Source organism: Typopeltis vanoorti, chromosome 24 (assembly GCF_054136105.1).
Source record: "Typopeltis vanoorti isolate ZY-2024b chromosome 24, IOZ_Tvanoo_1.0, whole genome shotgun sequence".
Lineage (NCBI taxonomy): Eukaryota > Metazoa > Arthropoda > Arachnida > Uropygi > Thelyphonidae > Typopeltis > Typopeltis vanoorti.
In genome coordinates this window covers 54,123,132-54,140,779 of record NC_143572.1, presented here as the reverse complement: position 1 = coordinate 54,140,779, position 17,648 = coordinate 54,123,132, and the positions used below count along the sequence as shown (strand labels likewise).

The 17,648-nt window shown below is 35.5% G+C and overlaps 1 protein-coding gene across 4 annotated transcripts in view; it reads right to left on the bottom strand.

The window, feature by feature from the left end:
* The window catches only part of Uvrag (UV-resistance associated gene), a 247,078-nt gene that overhangs the window by 150,299 nt on the left and 79,131 nt on the right, over positions 1-17,648 (bottom strand). For all 4 annotated transcript variants that reach the window (XM_090413519.1, XM_090413518.1, XM_090413517.1 and 1 more), the window contains one exon: positions 1,611-1,722. In XM_090413519.1, the coding sequence (XP_090269645.1) occupies positions 1,611-1,722 (112 nt within the window). The remainder of the gene's footprint in view (positions 1-1,610; positions 1,723-17,648) is intronic.

Genomic DNA, 17,648 nt, shown 5'->3' with positions numbered 1-17,648 from the left:
CAATTCTCTGGGAGACCAGTTTGAATTCAAGAACGTTAATTTTCCATCTTTTATGGACCATAATTCTAACTCCTCCTTGACCATGATCTCCTCCAGTAATAAGTAAAACATACTTTCTCATTTCAGTAATTTTTTTCTTCTAGTCTTGTTTCTTAAAGTCTAAAGATATCTAAAGTTGCCAGATTTTGGAAAACCAAATACTGGACAATTTTGGAGAGTTAGTTTTACAAAATAAAAAATAAATCTGGTATTTGGTTTTACAAAATAAGTATCAATACTTTTGGAACTGGAACTCTAAATGCTCAATTTGTGTTTTTGAGTGTTAACGTGTTGTGTAATATCAAATCGTCCCCCCCATGTGCAATATTAAACGTTCGTCTACAGATTTTGCATTCAACTTTGTTGTTATGTTTTCCTTTGGAATAAAATTTCATTCTTTCGAATAATCATCATTAAAAATGCTTTTTCATTTTGGCATTGTTAAGGGCTTAAGGAAAGAAACAAAATTTAATTTACCTTTGTATAATTAATAAAGAAAATTAATTTACTTTTAATTATATATTTTATGTATTAACCAAATATCGCACATTTGAAAAGGAAAGATATTATTTTTTAATAATTATTGAAATAATCCACATTCTGTACCGATACCACACAATGTCCAAATAAGAGATGTTTGAAAATAAGCAAATGCAATATATCTGTACATAATTATAATAAAATGCTTATATTAAATAAAAAACGACCAATGAAAGGGACTGTCACCGCTGTAAACTGCAAAACAGTTTTCTCGAATTGTCAGTTTTTATGGCTTACAAATCAATTTAAGTTGTATTACTAGCAAAGAATATTGAAAATTATAATTGCTTAACATAATATTTATAATTTTATCTTTTCATTAAAATGCGGGACATTAGGCTGTTCCTACAAGTACAATATGGGACAGCAAAATTCTATATAAAATATGGACAGTCCCATATATATGGGACGTCTGCAAGCAAATATATCCCAATTTATTTTTTCCAGTGCTTACACAGCTCTTCTTTTTTTTTTTCTGCTTTAAAAGTTACATAAGTACAAATGTTCAATTTCCTTTAAAGGTGTTTTTCTCAGGTGCATTATCCTGAAAGGACCTCCCATTTGGGTGAGTAAATTACATTATTAGTCTGAGAAGTAGATATCACATTCAAGATAACATGCCCATGTTAGTCTTGGGGGGGAGGGGGGGGGAATCCTCCAAAACTGACATTTGATATATTAGGGTATAACAACTATTTTAAAAAGACGAGTAGATATGTATATACATATTATTCGTAGCAATGGACATAACACATTTCCACAACAAACAAACATGACTATGCACAAAAGCATCCTGAGCTGAACTGATCATATAGAATGTGCCATCAACCACACAGATGACCCTGTGATCATCTATATGTTTCATTCTAAAACAGTGGATGTCTTACTATTTTAGCACTATGTATTAAAAATATATAAATAAATTATTTTCAGAATTTCTTAAGCTGAACATTCAGAAATATGCATATCTAAAATGTATTATTATTATTATTTATTTTTTTTTTGTGTATAATACCTAATGAGAACTTTACCTGGAGACTCTGGACTAGAATGAAGACTGAAGTACAATCCAAGATCTGAAACTTCATAATTATCCATCTTGATATTACGACCTGCTATGCTTCGCAGATGCCGAACTCTATGCTGCACCACACCAAAATACACATGAACAACATATGAACAATATTGAAATGCATGAATAATTTTTCAGAAAATGAAATTATCAGTTTGCCAAATATCACTAAATGTAGTCTTATGCATATTTTGTTGAAGATTAAATTGAAAAAGTGTTTTACAAAAATGACACAGGATTTGCTCTTCAAATCCTGTGTCCTCTTTTTGCCAAAAATTTTGGTAAAAATATACCAAAATCAGACCAACACCCAAGCCAATGAATAACTATTCTTGTTGAGAGGCTTATACGCTGGTTAAGCATGATAACTAATATTTAAGGAATTGACAGCGTATACTAGAAATATAGATTAAATCAACTTTAATATATACTTTCCGATATTTCGGCGAACGTCACGTTGTCATCTTCTTGGGAACTTACTACAAAGACACGTGCACACAAGTACTAATAACAGCAAATGAGACTGAAGCTAGGAAGCTAGCGTTTTCCTAAAGTCCTGATGGTGCCCCCTGGTGGGCTATATTGGTAGTTCTTGGCCTTTGGGCTGAAGTTCTTCTGATAAAAGTTTCCCAAATTTGGGGCAGTCTCATGCATCCAAATTTGTTGAGGTTTGGCATGTTCCTAAGGGCCGAGGCTGATTCCATGAATAGTCTTTCATACTTGAACTTGCTGCGGTGTATTACTGTGGCTAAGATGGAAGAAAGCGGTTGGTGGTTAGTGGTTGGTCCCTTCCCATAATGCATGTCAGAAAGGATGGTGTGCTGTGCATTATAGAATAATGGGACAATTTGTGAAGTCTGCAACTTTTTATACTCAAAAAAATCTAACTGTGAAGATACTTCACATGTTCACACTTTGGTTTGCTCATACTCAGGTAAAGGAATAAAAACAATATAATTAAATTGTCAAATTTAATTTGCTTTTGGTCCAAGCAAAAAAAAACAAAAAAACTGTAGTTTATATTTTTCATTTCTCTATCATGGCAAACTTCCAAAATAACAATTTTAAACAATATTTTAATCCTAGAAGCACTGATTTATTCACATGATAACATCAGTTTTAGCATTTTCTTTGGTTTTGTACAATAACACGGCAACAATGCTAATGTTCACTTGAGTTACTTTTGTACAGTTGCCATTTGTGTAACATACTTGTATCTTTTATTTGATTTCTAGTAAATGAATGAGTAAATTTTACACTGGATTAGTAAAAATCAATTTAATTCATTTGGGTGTTTTTTTTTCCATAAAAACTACAATAAAGCAGAAATTTAAAAAATATCTTTGCAGAACACCTCTAGCTTCCAATAAGTTTTAAATGTCCTACAAACCTATATAAAGAATCTCCAAAATATCATTTAGTTTACAATAAAACAGATCCAATGAAAACATACAAAGTGGCAAGTCAATGAGTAAAATTACTATCTCCAATAAAATTGACTTAATTCAGCAATGTGATTTTAACAAATCATGCTGTTTCTATTTTATACTTTATTTAACCAAATCAAGTAACTGATGGAAAAAAGCTGGTAAAAAAATCGACAAAAAAGATAAAACACTAAACTGGGCAAGAAAAGAGAAACTTTCTAATTGGCAAATCTATAGAATATATAGAACATTTTAAGATGGCATGAGTCTCTTAAGATAAAATATTAACAAAAATAACCAGAAAGACACCTAGGAGAACACTAAGATAAAAATTGATGCAATTAGGCCAAAGAGGATAGAAATGCTTTGAAATGCTTTATTCTTTTAATGATTTCATATTGTCTATCAGCTTTTTCATTAATGTTTCTTCTTTTTATATATGGTCATGAGGCAGGAAGGTATTTTGAAATATCTGAAACTACTAGTGCTATGGATTGCTCATTCCCTGCAGAATGTGTACCTTTATGACATTTATTTTATTTTTAGGATATATTATATGATAGAAATTAAATTTTTTTAAGAGATGTTATTAGTTTCTCTTCTATGTTTCATAAACTGTGAATTTTATAATACTAACATATAAATCTTAATAAAGGTGTACATGAAATCATGAAAACTAGACTATCTTTAAAAGGCATCACTTTTAAACAATATTTTTGTCATTGCACTGTTAAAGGAATGCATGAAATTACAGATTTAAGAAGTCATAACACTACAGCCAATGTTCATACAACTGTTATCTCTTGCTAACTGCCATGTGTGTGTGACCATGAGATCCAAAGGTGAGAAATCTAAAGATAGCACTTCAGTTATTTGTTTACACGTGGTGGTCATTTTCACACAATATAATTCTATTCAATGGAAAATTTTCATGAATTGTGAAAGAAGAAAGAAGCATGATTTACCCTTGTTACATAATAATGGAATGCCAGATTCAGATAAAAAAATTCATAAAATATTTTCACAAATGTGATAATTTTTGAAAATAGGAGCATATGAAACAAAAGACTGATTTCATTAATTAAAAAAAACAACAACATATGAAATCATATTAGTATATATCTTAACCATCCAATTGCCATATAGATGGAATACATCAAATAATTTATACTTCATATTGATATGATTTCAACAGTATTTAAACATTATTTCAATTTCAATGGACACTTTACATCCATATATTTTAACCACTGTACTGTCAAAGTCAGTACAGTGGTTAAACATCATAAATTACTGCAAATCAGTAAGAGCTATCAAATTTTTTGTAGCAAAGATATATATCAACTCTTGATTATCTTCCAGAATACATCCTCAAAGGTGGGGAGAGAGAGAGAGAACACATGACAATGAAATACAAATTTCATTATTAGTTCTATTAATAGCTTTTTTTTTTCTATTATTCTAATTGCTTTTATTAACTGGGGATTTAGGAAACAGATGCTTTTTTTTTTCCTAGTCAAGCAAAAGCTTTCCTGACCAAACAACAGTCTAATCTGTATCATGAAAAAATCAAACTTTTATTTAGGGAAAAAAAGATATCACTGTGCAATCATAGCTTTGATATTACAATATTTTGAAGACTACAGTATCCTACTCTAGCATTTCACTGTCTCAATAGCCTGTTCCTTATTTGCTAAACCCATCAAAGAACAGCTATGCAAGCTGATTGCTGTGAGAGGTCTTTCCAAGTGAAATTGGAGCTGAAGTGGCATAATTATTTTTGATTTTGATTAAAGCAAGTTATTTTATCATCCTATCCTTTAAGCAAAAGATTTTTTTAAAAAAGTTTCCTAATTATGGCAGTCATTTTTATTACACAGATTTACAAAATTTTTACAATTTTTGGAGGGCTTGAAAAAAAATTAATGAGAGCTTATTTCCAGATTGTCCAATTTTTGCTGCCAGTTTAATGCTCAAAGTATGAACTTTGATTTCTTATGTGCATTTTTATACAAAGCTTTTTTTTTAATTGCAAACCACCTGAGTCAGGTGTTCTAAGTGCACTTTCTCATTTTGTACACCTCTATAAACCCTAGGTTGAATCCAAGTATTTTCACCCTGTCCCATGTACATGTGTAATGGAAAATGTATGCCCCAAATCACCTTGATTGAAGGTATTCTTCTATTAAAAAAATAACAGATAAATAAATCGTCTCAAACTTTGCAAAAAAAAAAGCATATGACATTCTAAATCCCAAGAAAAGTTGTATTCGGAAACAAAATAAAAATTTGCAATTATAAGAGATACTCTGTATAAGTAAATTATACAGCAAAATTAGTCCAATTCTGTTATTTTCATCCCTTCAGCCTACACAGCATTTTGAAAATGAAGAAAACTGCAATTTTTTGTTGCAATCACAGCTTTATATCTAGATAACTTTAGGACCTCCTGAGTGGTATGAAGTAAGTAAAGTATGTGTTGAAAGTTTTTAACTTGTTACCAGTAATTAATGTAAAAAGCAGAATAACACATTAAAAAATTAAAACTTTTTTTTTTACTGGTATAAACCACTAATTTAACTACATGGGCAATGTAATTTCACATCACCAGGGTTTGCAAAAAACAGGTGCAAGTTTGAAGTACTTATAAAATTTTGTTCTAATTTAACTAATTTTATTGAAAGTTTATTTTCCACTTGGTTAGAGTATAATATAATAAATTTAGTTTAATCCTTTATCCAAGTGTGAGCAAACAAAGTTTGCGCCTGAAAGTATCTTCAGGACTGGGTTAAGGTGGTACACACCAGGGCAACTCGTTGCAAAGGTGGAGCAAGCTACCAACACTCCTATCCTAGTATCTCCTATAATGCAAAACACATCTCCTTGCGGATATGTCTATTGTTATGCATTAAGGGAAGGGCCACTACCCAGACCGGTTTCGACCTTTATTGAGGTCTCTTCAGTGGGAGCCAGGCCCAAGTCGAGATATCAGGCAGAAGCATTTGCAGGTCATCTCCACCTATAGGAATTGCCAATTGGTGTGCCACCCTTTTTTAATAAATTACTCTGGATTTAGAGAAAGATGTTGAAAGTTTATTTTCCACTTGGTTAGAGTATAATAAATTTAGTTTAATCCTTTATCCAAGTGTGAGCAAACAAAGTTTGCGCCTGAAAGTATCTTCAGGACTGGGTTAAGGTGGTACACACCAGGGCAACTCGTTGCAAGGTGGAGCAAGCTACCAACACTCCTATCCTAGTATCTCCTATAATGCAAAACACATCTCCTTGCGGATATGTCTATTGTTATGCATTAAGGGAAGGGCCACTACCCAGACCGGTTTCGACCTTTATTGAGGTCTCATCAGTGGGAGCCAGGCCCAAGTCGAGAAATCAGGCAGAAGCATTTGCAGGTCATCTCCACCTATAGGAATTGCCAATTGGTGTGCCACCCTTTTTTAATAAATTACTCTGGATTTAGAGAAAGATGTTGAAAGTTTATTTTCCACTTGGTTAGAGTATAATATAATAAATTTTTAGTTTAATCCTTTATCCAAGTGTGAGCAAACAAAGTTTGCGCCTGAAAGTATCTTCAGGACTGGGTTAAGGTGGTACACACCAGGGCAACTCGTTGCAAAGGTGGAGCAAGCTACCAACACTCCTATCCTAGTATCTCCTATAATGCAAAACACATCTCCTTGCGGATATGTCTATTGTTATGCATTAAGGGAAGGGCCACTACCCAGACCGGTTTCGACCTTTATTGAGGTCTCTTCAGTGGGAGCCAGGCCCAAGTCGAGATATCAGGCAGAAGCATTTGCAGGTCATCTCCACCTATAGGAATTGCCAATTGGTGTGCCACCCTTTTTTAATAAATTACTCTGGATTTAGAGAAAGATGTTGAAAGTTTATTTTCCACTTGGTTAGAGTATAATAAATTTAGTTTAATCCTTTATCCAAGTGTGAGCAAACAAAGTTTGCGCCTGAAAGTATCTTCAGGACTGGGTTAAGGTGGTACACACCAGGGCAACTCGTTGCAAAGGTGGAGCAAGCTACCAACACTCCTATCCTAGTATCTCCTATAATGCAAAACACATCTCCTTGCGGATATGTCTATTGTTATGCATTAAGGGAAGGGCCACTACCCAGACCGGTTTCGACCTTTATTGAGGTCTCTTCAGTGGGAGCCAGGCCCAAGTCGAGATATCAGGCAGAAGCATTTGCAGGTCATCTCCACCTATGTTTGTGTTTTGTGTTTGCTCACACTTGGATAAAGGATTAAACTAAATTTATTATACATTAACCAAGTGGAAAATAAACTTTCAACATCTTTCTCTAAATCCAGAGTAATTTATTAAAAAAGGGTGGCACACCAATTGGCAATTCCTATAGGTGGAGATGACCTGCAAATGCTTCTGCCTGATTTCTCGACTTGGGCCTGGCTCCCACTGATGAGACCTCAATAAAGGTCGAAACCGGTCTGGGTAGTGGCCCTTTCCTTAATGCATAACAATAGACATATCCGCAAGGAGATGTGTTTTGCATTATAGGAGATACTAGGATAGGAGTGTTGGTAGCTTGCTCCACCTTGCAACGAGTTGCCCTGGTGTGTACCACCTTAACCCAGTCCTGAAGATACTTTCAGGCGCAAACTTTGTTTGCTCACACTTGGATAAAGGATTAAACTAAATTTATTATACTCTAACCAAGTGGAAAATAAACTTTCAACATCTTTCTCTAAATCCAGAGTAATTTATTAAAAAAGGGTGGCACACCAATTGGCAATTCCTATAGGTGGAGATGACCTGCAAATGCTTCTGCCTGATATCTCGACTTGGGCCTGGCTCCCACTGAAGAGACCTCAATAAAGGTCGAAACCGGTCTGGGTAGTGGCCCTTCCCTTAATGCATAACAATAGACATATCCGCAAGGAGATGTGTTTTGCATTATAGGAGATACTAGGATAGGAGTGTTGGTAGCTTGCTCCACCTTTGCAACGAGTTGCCCTGGTGTGTACCACCTTAACCCAGTCCTGAAGATACTTTCAGGCGCAAACTTTGTTTGCTCACACTTGGATAAAGGATTAAACTAAATTTATTATACTCTAACCAAGTGGAAAATAAACTTTCAACATCTTTCTCTAAATCCAGAGTAATTTATTAAAAAAGGGTGGCACACCAATTGGCAATTCCTATAGGTGGAGATGACCTGCAAATGCTTCTGCCTGATATCTCGACTTGGGCCTGGCTCCCACTGAAGAGACCTCAATAAAGGTCGAAACCGGTCTGGGTAGTGGCCCTTCCCTTAATGCATAACAATAGACATATCCGCAAGGAGATGTGTTTTGCATTATAGGAGATACTAGGATAGGAGTGTTGGTAGCTTGCTCCACCTTTGCAACGAGTTGCCCTGGTGTGTACCACCTTAACCCAGTCCTGAAGATACTTTCAGGCGCAAACTTTGTTTGCTCACACTTGGATAAAGGATTAAACTAAAAATTTATTATATTATACTCTAACCAAGTGGAAAATAAACTTTCAACATCTTTCTCTAAATCCAGAGTAATTTATTAAAAAAGGGTGGCACACCAATTGGCAATTCCTATAGGTGGAGATGACCTGCAAATGCTTCTGCCTGATTTCTCGACTTGGGCCTGGCTCCCACTGATGAGACCTCAATAAAGGTCGAAACCGGTCTGGGTAGTGGCCCTTCCCTTAATGCATAACAATAGACATATCCGCAAGGAGATGTGTTTTGCATTATAGGAGATACTAGGATAGGAGTGTTGGTAGCTTGCTCCACCTTGCAACGAGTTGCCCTGGTGTGTACCACCTTAACCCAGTCCTGAAGATACTTTCAGGCGCAAACTTTGTTTGCTCACACTTGGATAAAGGATTAAACTAAATTTATTATACTCTAACCAAGTGGAAAATAAACTTTCAACATCTTTCTCTAAATCCAGAGTAATTTATTAAAAAAGGGTGGCACACCAATTGGCAATTCCTATAGGTGGAGATGACCTGCAAATGCTTCTGCCTGATATCTCGACTTGGGCCTGGCTCCCACTGAAGAGACCTCAATAAAGGTCGAAACCGGTCTGGGTAGTGGCCCTTCCCTTAATGCATAACAATAGACATATCCGCAAGGAGATGTGTTTTGCATTATAGGAGATACTAGGATAGGAGTGTTGGTAGCTTGCTCCACCTTTGCAACGAGTTGCCCTGGTGTGTACCACCTTAACCCAGTCCTGAAGATACTTTCAGGCGCAAACTTTGTTTGCTCACACTTGGATAAAGGATTAAACTAAAAATTTATTATACTCTAACCAAGTGGAAAATAAACTTTCAACATCTTTCTCTAAATCCAGAGTAATTTATTAAAAAAGGGTGGCACACCAATTGGCAATTCCTATAGGTGGAGATGACCTGCAAATGCTTCTGCCTGATATCTCGACTTGGGCCTGGCTCCCACTGAAGAGACCCCAATAAAGGTCGAAACCAGTCTGGGTAGTGGCCCTTCCCTTAATGCATAACAATAGACATATCCGCAAGGAGATGTGTTTTGCATTATAGGAGATACTAGGATAGGAGTGTTGGTAGCTTGCTCCACCTTTGCAACGAGTTGCCCTGGTGTGTACCACCTTAACCCAGTCCTGAAGATACTTTCAGGCGCAAACTTTGTTTGCTCACACTTGGATAAAGGATTAAACTAAATTTATTATTAACTAATTTTACTTAGCTTCTTCTTCAGCTTGCTGAACCTCCAAGGTTCTTTGCTGCATGTACCAACCTCTTTCATTCCTTTCTATCTTGGACACTTTTATTCCATTCCTGGATTCCCATCTCAGCTAAGTCTTTTTGGATATTATCCTCTCAGTGTATTCATGGTCTACTTTCTAGGTCACATTTCATCTATACCATTTCATCTTTATCTTGCATACTTGTTTAGCGACTCTCTCCTCATCCAAGCTATCTCAATCTGTATGCTCTGATTTCATCAGTTAGAAGTGGGAACCTATAGAGTTCATGCAGATCTTGATTATGTCTTCTCAATTCTCTTACAGGTCCACATTTCTGAGGATTGTATTTTCAAAGATCTGCAATGCTTTTGCATCTTGTCTGTTATGCTGCAGGTTTCTACTTCATATAAAACAATAGGTGTAATGATTATCTTGTATATTTCTGGTTTAACTATGACAGAATTTTGGAAGATAGTGAATGATAAGCTCTATTGGAGGCATGTATTGTAGCTTTCATTTCTGTAGTAATTTTATTATGTAGAAGTAATCAGTGTTCCAAGATATTTGAAGGAAGTGACACTTTTAAATTTCAGGTTATCAATAGTAAATTGGTCATTTCCCCCTTAATTTTGATTTCTGCATACATTCAAATATTCAGTTTTGGTTGATTTATAAGCCTAGTTTTTCAGCAGTAGGATTAATTGTTCTAAATGTTATTGTAATGTCTTCAGCTTTTTCTCAAAACAGCTTGGTAATCAAAATAACTGGTACTTACCAATTTAATGTGATTTTTCTTGTCAATTTTAATAGTTAACACAGCAGACCATAAATAACAATGGAAGAGAACTCAGAGAATTTGTGGCCTATAATAGCTTGAAAATCACCAACAGCTTCTTTAAACATAAAGATATACATATAAATATACATGGGAAGCAGAGGATATAAAAGCATCATTGACTATATAATAGTGGGTGAAAAAAAACTAAAGTTGGTAAGAAATTGAAGAGTATACAGAGGATGCAATATTGACTCAGACCACCATTTATTAATCAGTACTAACTATTAAGATCCCAAACCAGAAAAATAGAAACAATACATGAACACAAAAACAAAAGCAGGAGCAATTTAAGATAGAACTGTTATAGCAAGATAGTATCAGAGAACTATATCAAAGAAGACTTACAAATCACATAAAGCAAATAAATGAAGATACAGATATAGAAAATGAATGACAAAACATTAAACAAATACTAAAACAAGCAGCATATGAAGCCATAGGAACAAAACTGCAAAGAAAAAGGAAAGGACTAAGAACCTGGAACCCAGAATTACCTTAAATTGTTAAACGACAGAACCACAGGAAATGAAATAGAATATAAAAGAATCAGAGCAATAATAGGAAGAGAATCCAGGAAAATCAGAAGACAAGACTAGGAAAAATTTGTATTAAGATTAGAGCATGACATAAATGGACCTCAACTAAAGAGCTATAAAATCATACAAAAAAAATGACTCAAGAAACAAAGGATAATCTACAATTAGAAGACCCCTCCACTAAAGAATGGACCAATCACTACACCCAGCTTCTAAACAATAATAATCAAATTGAAATAAAACAAATAATAAGTCAAGTAACAAATGAAGAACCAATACAATTAAATGATCTAAAAAAATATTGGAAAAACTACAGGAGAAGATGGAATAAATTCAGAACTATACAAATACAGCTCTAAACCATTTCAATTATGATTAATTAAATTTCTAAATAGAATATGGAAAGAACGAAACATCCCATAAGAATGGAAGACAGCAATAGTCATCAACATATTCAAAAAAGGAAACAGAAAGGATTGCAGAAATTACAGAGGAATATCCTTATTAAATACATGCTGTAAAATATATCTAGATATATATTAAATTATCTCTCTATGTTCACTGGGCATCTACAGATGCCATATGGTCACTCCAATGCTCAATGATGTTCCACACCAGGCCTCGCCATGTAGTCCTGTTGTTTGTTTTTCTGGCAGCCTCAACTCTCTGAAGATCAGTCACTCCACACACGCCATCCATCCATCTCATTGATGGTCTACCCCTGCCTCTTTTTCCAGGAACTTTACCTTCTATTATTGTTCTGAGAAGTCCTCCTTCCATCCTTTCTATATGTCCAAAATATTTTAACTTTCTTCTGTCAATATCCTTAAGGAGCCTTAAAGTTCTACTAATCTTTTCTATCACCCATTCATTTGTACACCTTTCAGTATATGATATCCTCAACAGCCTTCTGTAACACCACATCTCAAAAGCAGATATCTGTTTCTTATCTGACTTCTTTAGGTTCCAAGTCTCGCATCCATAAGTCGCTGTTGGAAAAACAACTGCATCTAAAATCCTCAACTTTGTTCCCATAAAGATAGATCCATCCTTCCAGATTTTAGACAGGTCTCTGACTGTTGTTTTAGCCATTCTTAACCTTTTCTGACATCTTCTGAACAGCAACTCTCCACATTAATAATGGATCCCAGGTACTCAAACTTGCTGACTTCCTCAATTCTTTCTCCATTAAGATACATTTGTTTCTCAAGAGCTTCTCTGTTTGTTTTTCCTTTGAGAACCATGATCTTTGTCTTGCTAGAATTGAGTTGAAGTCCTCTGTTATTACTGATCTTGTTAACTTTGTCAAGAATTAGTCCTAGTTCCTCCATGTTATTAACAAAGTTTATTATTGTTATTACAATGTTATTAACTCCTTTGTTATTAACAAAGGAGTACTGTATCATCAGCGTACCTCAGATTACTGATCAATCTACCTTCTATCATAATTCTTGTCCTGAGCTCATCCAATGCTTCACGCATGATGTCCTCTGCATATATACTAAACAAGTGAGTAGAAAGTAAACATCCTTGTCTAACTCCTTTTCCAACTTGAAGCCAATCAGTCAATCCAACACCTGTTCTTACTGTGGCTTCTTGCTCCTTATACAAGTTGGCTATCAACCTGATAGTGTGTTGAGGAAAACCCATTCTTTTCATTACTTCCCACAGTTTCACATGCTCAACACAGTCAAAAGCTTTAGAGTAGGCTAAGAAACACATTACCAGAGGGAGTCTGAATTCTTTATATTTTTCTATGATCTGTCTAAGGCTAAGGATCTGATCTCTGGTGCCCCTACCTTTCCTAAAACCTGCTTGTTCCTCAGGCATCTCTGCCTCAACTTTGGCCTCAATCCTATTTAGCATGACCTTTAATAAAATTTTGCTTGCATGAGATATCAAACTAATAGTTCTATAACTCTTGCATGCCTTCATATCACCTTTCTTATGTAGTGGTATGAAAACTGACTTCTTCCAGTCTATAGGCCATGATCTTGTCTCCTATATACTTGTAATCAATCTATGACACACTCTTATCCCTCCATCCCCTGTGGCCTTAATTAAATTATCTAGATATATTATCATCATCATCATCATCATCATCATCATCAAATTCCTGCCATGTACCCTCAAGGGGTGTACAGGATATGACAGTACTACATGAAAAAATTACATCATTACTAACTTCCTATCTACAATTTTCCTCCAAATCAGTCTGTTACTTGTCAAGACTCCAACATTATCAGATCTTATATTTCTATCATCTAAGGCACTTTGTACCGTATCAATCCACCTATATCTTGGTCTTCCTCTGGGTCGTTTTCCTGCCAACCTGGCAGAGAACACTTGTTTTGCTAATCTTTCCTCTCCCATTCTATTTAAGTGACCATACCATCTGAGATTAGCTCTGCTAACGCATTCCTGGATGCTGACAATGTCAAGTTCTTTCCTAATATCCTCATTTTTAATATGATATTGCCATTGATGCCATCTGTTCATGCCTCTAATCTTTCTCAGGACTCTCATATCTGCGGTTTCTAGTCTTTGGTCAAGTGTTTTACTTCTGACCCAGCTCTCAGATCCATAAGTTAAAATTGGTTTGAACACAGTCTTGTATACAGCTAATTTAGAGTTCCAACTAATTTCTTTCTTATTCCATATAAATTTATTCAATTGACTTCCCACGATACCAGCTTTGCTGATTCTGTTGTCTATTTCTATATTTAGTTTACCATCTTCAGTAAAAATTGTGCCTAAGTAGCTGAAATGTTTTACTTGTTCCACAGGTTCTCCATTCACAACACAGTTGACATTTTCAATGATTCTGCCTATTTTCATTGTCTTTGTCTTTTTATTGCTGACCTTCATACCATATCTATTACAACAGCTATTCAATTTAGTCAGAGAATCTTGCAGACTTGTAGCGGATTTATTTAGAAGTATAACATCATCCGCATAAAGCAAAGAGCTGACATTAACATCTCCAATTTTGATATCATGTTTAATACCACTTTCCTTCATAATGTGATCCATATAGATAATGAATAACAGAGGGGATAATGTACATCCTTGTCTCACACCAGATTTAACATTAAACCATCTTCCTGTACTTCCTTCAATTCTAACTGCTGACTCACAACTCAAATAAAGACTAAGTATTGCTTGATATAATGCCCCATTGACACCATATAACTGCAGCGTATTGAATAGCTTCTCTCTTGGCACCTTGTCATATGCCTTTTCCAAATCGACAAAACTTAAATACAGATCTTTGTTATATTCCCATGCTTTCTCGACTATTTGTCGTAAAGTGAAGATCTGATCCTGACAGCCTCTATTTGGCCTGAATCCAGCTTGTTCTTCACCAAGCTTTTCTTCCACAATTCTTCTCAACCGTTTCTCAAGTATACTTGCATAGATCTTGCCAGGAACACTCAGTAGGGAAATACCTCTGTAATTCTCACATTCAGTTTTATTTCCCTTTTTATATATGGGTACTATGAGAGCTCTACTCCAATCATCGGGAATTCGTCCCTCTGTCCAGGCTTTCTGAACTATGCAGTGCAGCCACTGTAAGACTCTTATACAACCATACTTCAGCATTTCTGATCGAATATCATCTACTCCTGCTGCCTTTCCACATTTCAAGCCTTTGATGGCTTTTTCTACTTCAAGTATGGATATGTATTCCTGACTGCATGCCTGGTCAGTGTTTTTTATCACTGTGCTGTCATCACTGCTTGTTTCATTTAGCAGTTTTTCAAAGTAATTACTCCATACTTCAAGGATATCTTTTTCTCCTGTTTTCATTTCACCTTTATCATCTCTAATTCCTTTTACAGCACTCTTTCCTCCATTCCTAAGCTTCTTCAACAACCTCCAGAATATTTTGCCACCTCCTTGATATTTATTTTCTATATTCTTGCCAAAGTCCTCCCATGACTTTTGTTTAGCTAGTTTTACACACTGTTTAGCTTTCTTACATTTGTCTCTGTATTCTGTAAGAGTAAAAGCTGACTTATTTGCCAGGAACTTTTGATATGCTTTCTTCTTTTCCTTCACTGCCTCTTTAACTTCCTGTGTCCACCAGGGAGTTCTGATTTTTTTATCTTTGCACACAACCTCACCACATGCCTCTCTGGCAGAATCAATCAATGTTTCCTTCAGAGTTTGCCACTGAATCTCCAAGGTTTGATTCCTGTTCTCAAACTCTTTCATTTTCATAAAGCTGCTCAACTTTTATTCGCTTTAAAACTTTCTTACATGTTATTCTTTTCAATATGAAATTCAATTTTATCCTGCTCAAGACTAAATAGTGATCACTTCCAATTTCAAATCCTCTGTACACTCTGGTGTCCTGCACCAGGGAGAAAACATCACTATCAACAATAACATAGTCAATGAGACTTTTCTTATTCCTTGCCTCTTCTCTCCATGTGAATTTGTGCACATTTTTATGTTGGAACATGGTGTTAGTAATAACCAGTCCATGTCCTGAGCAGAAATCCAACAGATATTTGCCATTATTATTAGCTTTGCTCTTTTCTCCAAATTTTCCCAAAATATTTTTGTATGTCTCACAATCATTTCCTACTCTACTATTTAGATCCCCAACAAGGACCAACTTTTCATTTTTCATTGTGTCAGTTGCTTTTTCTAAAGCCTCAAAAAATTCCTCCACTTCTACCTTAGTAGAACCTTCTGTGGGACCATAGGCACAAATAAGTCTCATTGTCCAGTTCCCCATTCTGATATTTGCCCACATTACTCTACTTGAGACTGACTGCCATTCAAGAAGATTAGCCTCGTATTTTGTGTTGAATACTATGGCTACTCCTTCTTTTCCTTGATTGTTATTGCCTGAATATAACATTTTGTATTTATTGCTCAGAAAGATCTCACCAGTTTTGGTCTTTTTTGTTTCAGTCACCCCTATTATGTCGATCTGGTACTTATCTAATTCCTCAGCTAGCTCCATTTCTTTGCCATTCAGGCTTCTTACGTTGATAGTACCGATCTTTAACTCTGGTGATGTTGAGTTGGGGTTTGTTTTCAGATTTGTTCCAGTAGCTGACTTTTCGCTGTTCGCCCTGGTTCCCTGGCGAAAACAACGGGGGCCTTGTTTAACCGGGCGACGCCCCAGCCGGCATGAAATTTTGTCATGTTGTACCATCATTTTTTATTTTGGTTTAACCAATAAGAATACAATTTGGTCGGCTAAATCCCAAATTGCCAGCCCATCCTCGTTCGTTCAGTATCAAAGTAGATACCCAACAGGGTGCACCACGAGAAGGTGAGGATTGGACTTTAGGTCAGAAGCCCTGGTCGGTTCTCCGCATTCCTTTAAAGGCTATGTGGAGGTCTCCTCTCAGTTATACAGCTTTGACCCTTAAGCACCCCCTAGATATATTAAATATATATAATTAAAAGTAAATTAACACCATCAGCAGAAGAAATTATTGGAGAAGAACAATGCAGCTTTAGGAAAGGAAGATCTTGCACAGATCCCACATTTATACTCAAACAAATTATAGAAAAAAGAATAGAATTTAACCTGCCAACATATATGGCCTTCCTAGATTATGAGAAAGCATATGATGAAATCAACAGAACAAAATTAATCAATATACTGTATGAATTGAAAGCTCCACCTCAAACCACAAAAGCAATAGCAAATATAATGGAAGAAAGCTATATTAAAATTAATAATGAAACAACCAAAAAAAAATTAAAACCAATAGAGGTCTCATTCAAGGAAGTGGATTATCACCAACAATACTCTTCAATATATATGTGTGTGTGTGTAAAATTCGATGCAGCAGGCATTTTTTTCTTAACTTTGCATCGACTTTTACAGAGGTCACAAACATTGTATACAGAAGGATATTTTAATTTAACACTGATTGTGGTTAGGAATTTTGTATATAAGGTTTATATTAACTGTAGTTATAATTTTTGTAATTTGAAAAACCATGCAAGTATGTATTGAAATAGTAGGAATGTTAAACTGTGTATTTCAAGGCCTTAGAAAGTGGTCTGGCATTGGAAGTGGTTCCAATTTCAAAGAATGAGCTTAGAAGCTTTGTTTATAAAAGGTAAAGTGCCTTCAATTGTTTGAAGCTTAACCTAATGCATGTCTCAAGACAGTGCAACAACAGGCGGCGAACAACTAAGGATCTCCCATGTGTAGTGAATAAGATTGTTTTTGTGTGTTCTGGGGGAAACAGAAGTAATCAACACCTCTGAAGGTCACATCCCCCTTTTGCACGGGAATGTTAGGGGTTCTCAAACCTTAATCCAGGGACCACAAGAGGAAGTATAAGAAAGGATCAAGAAAATATCCAGGGGCTTTTTATCGAGGTATCCAGAGGCAGCAGATCCAGTATGTAGTAGGCGGAGGTAGTATGCAGCGATGCAATGGCAGTATGCCAATCTACAGAGGTAGAAGCAAGGAAGGAAG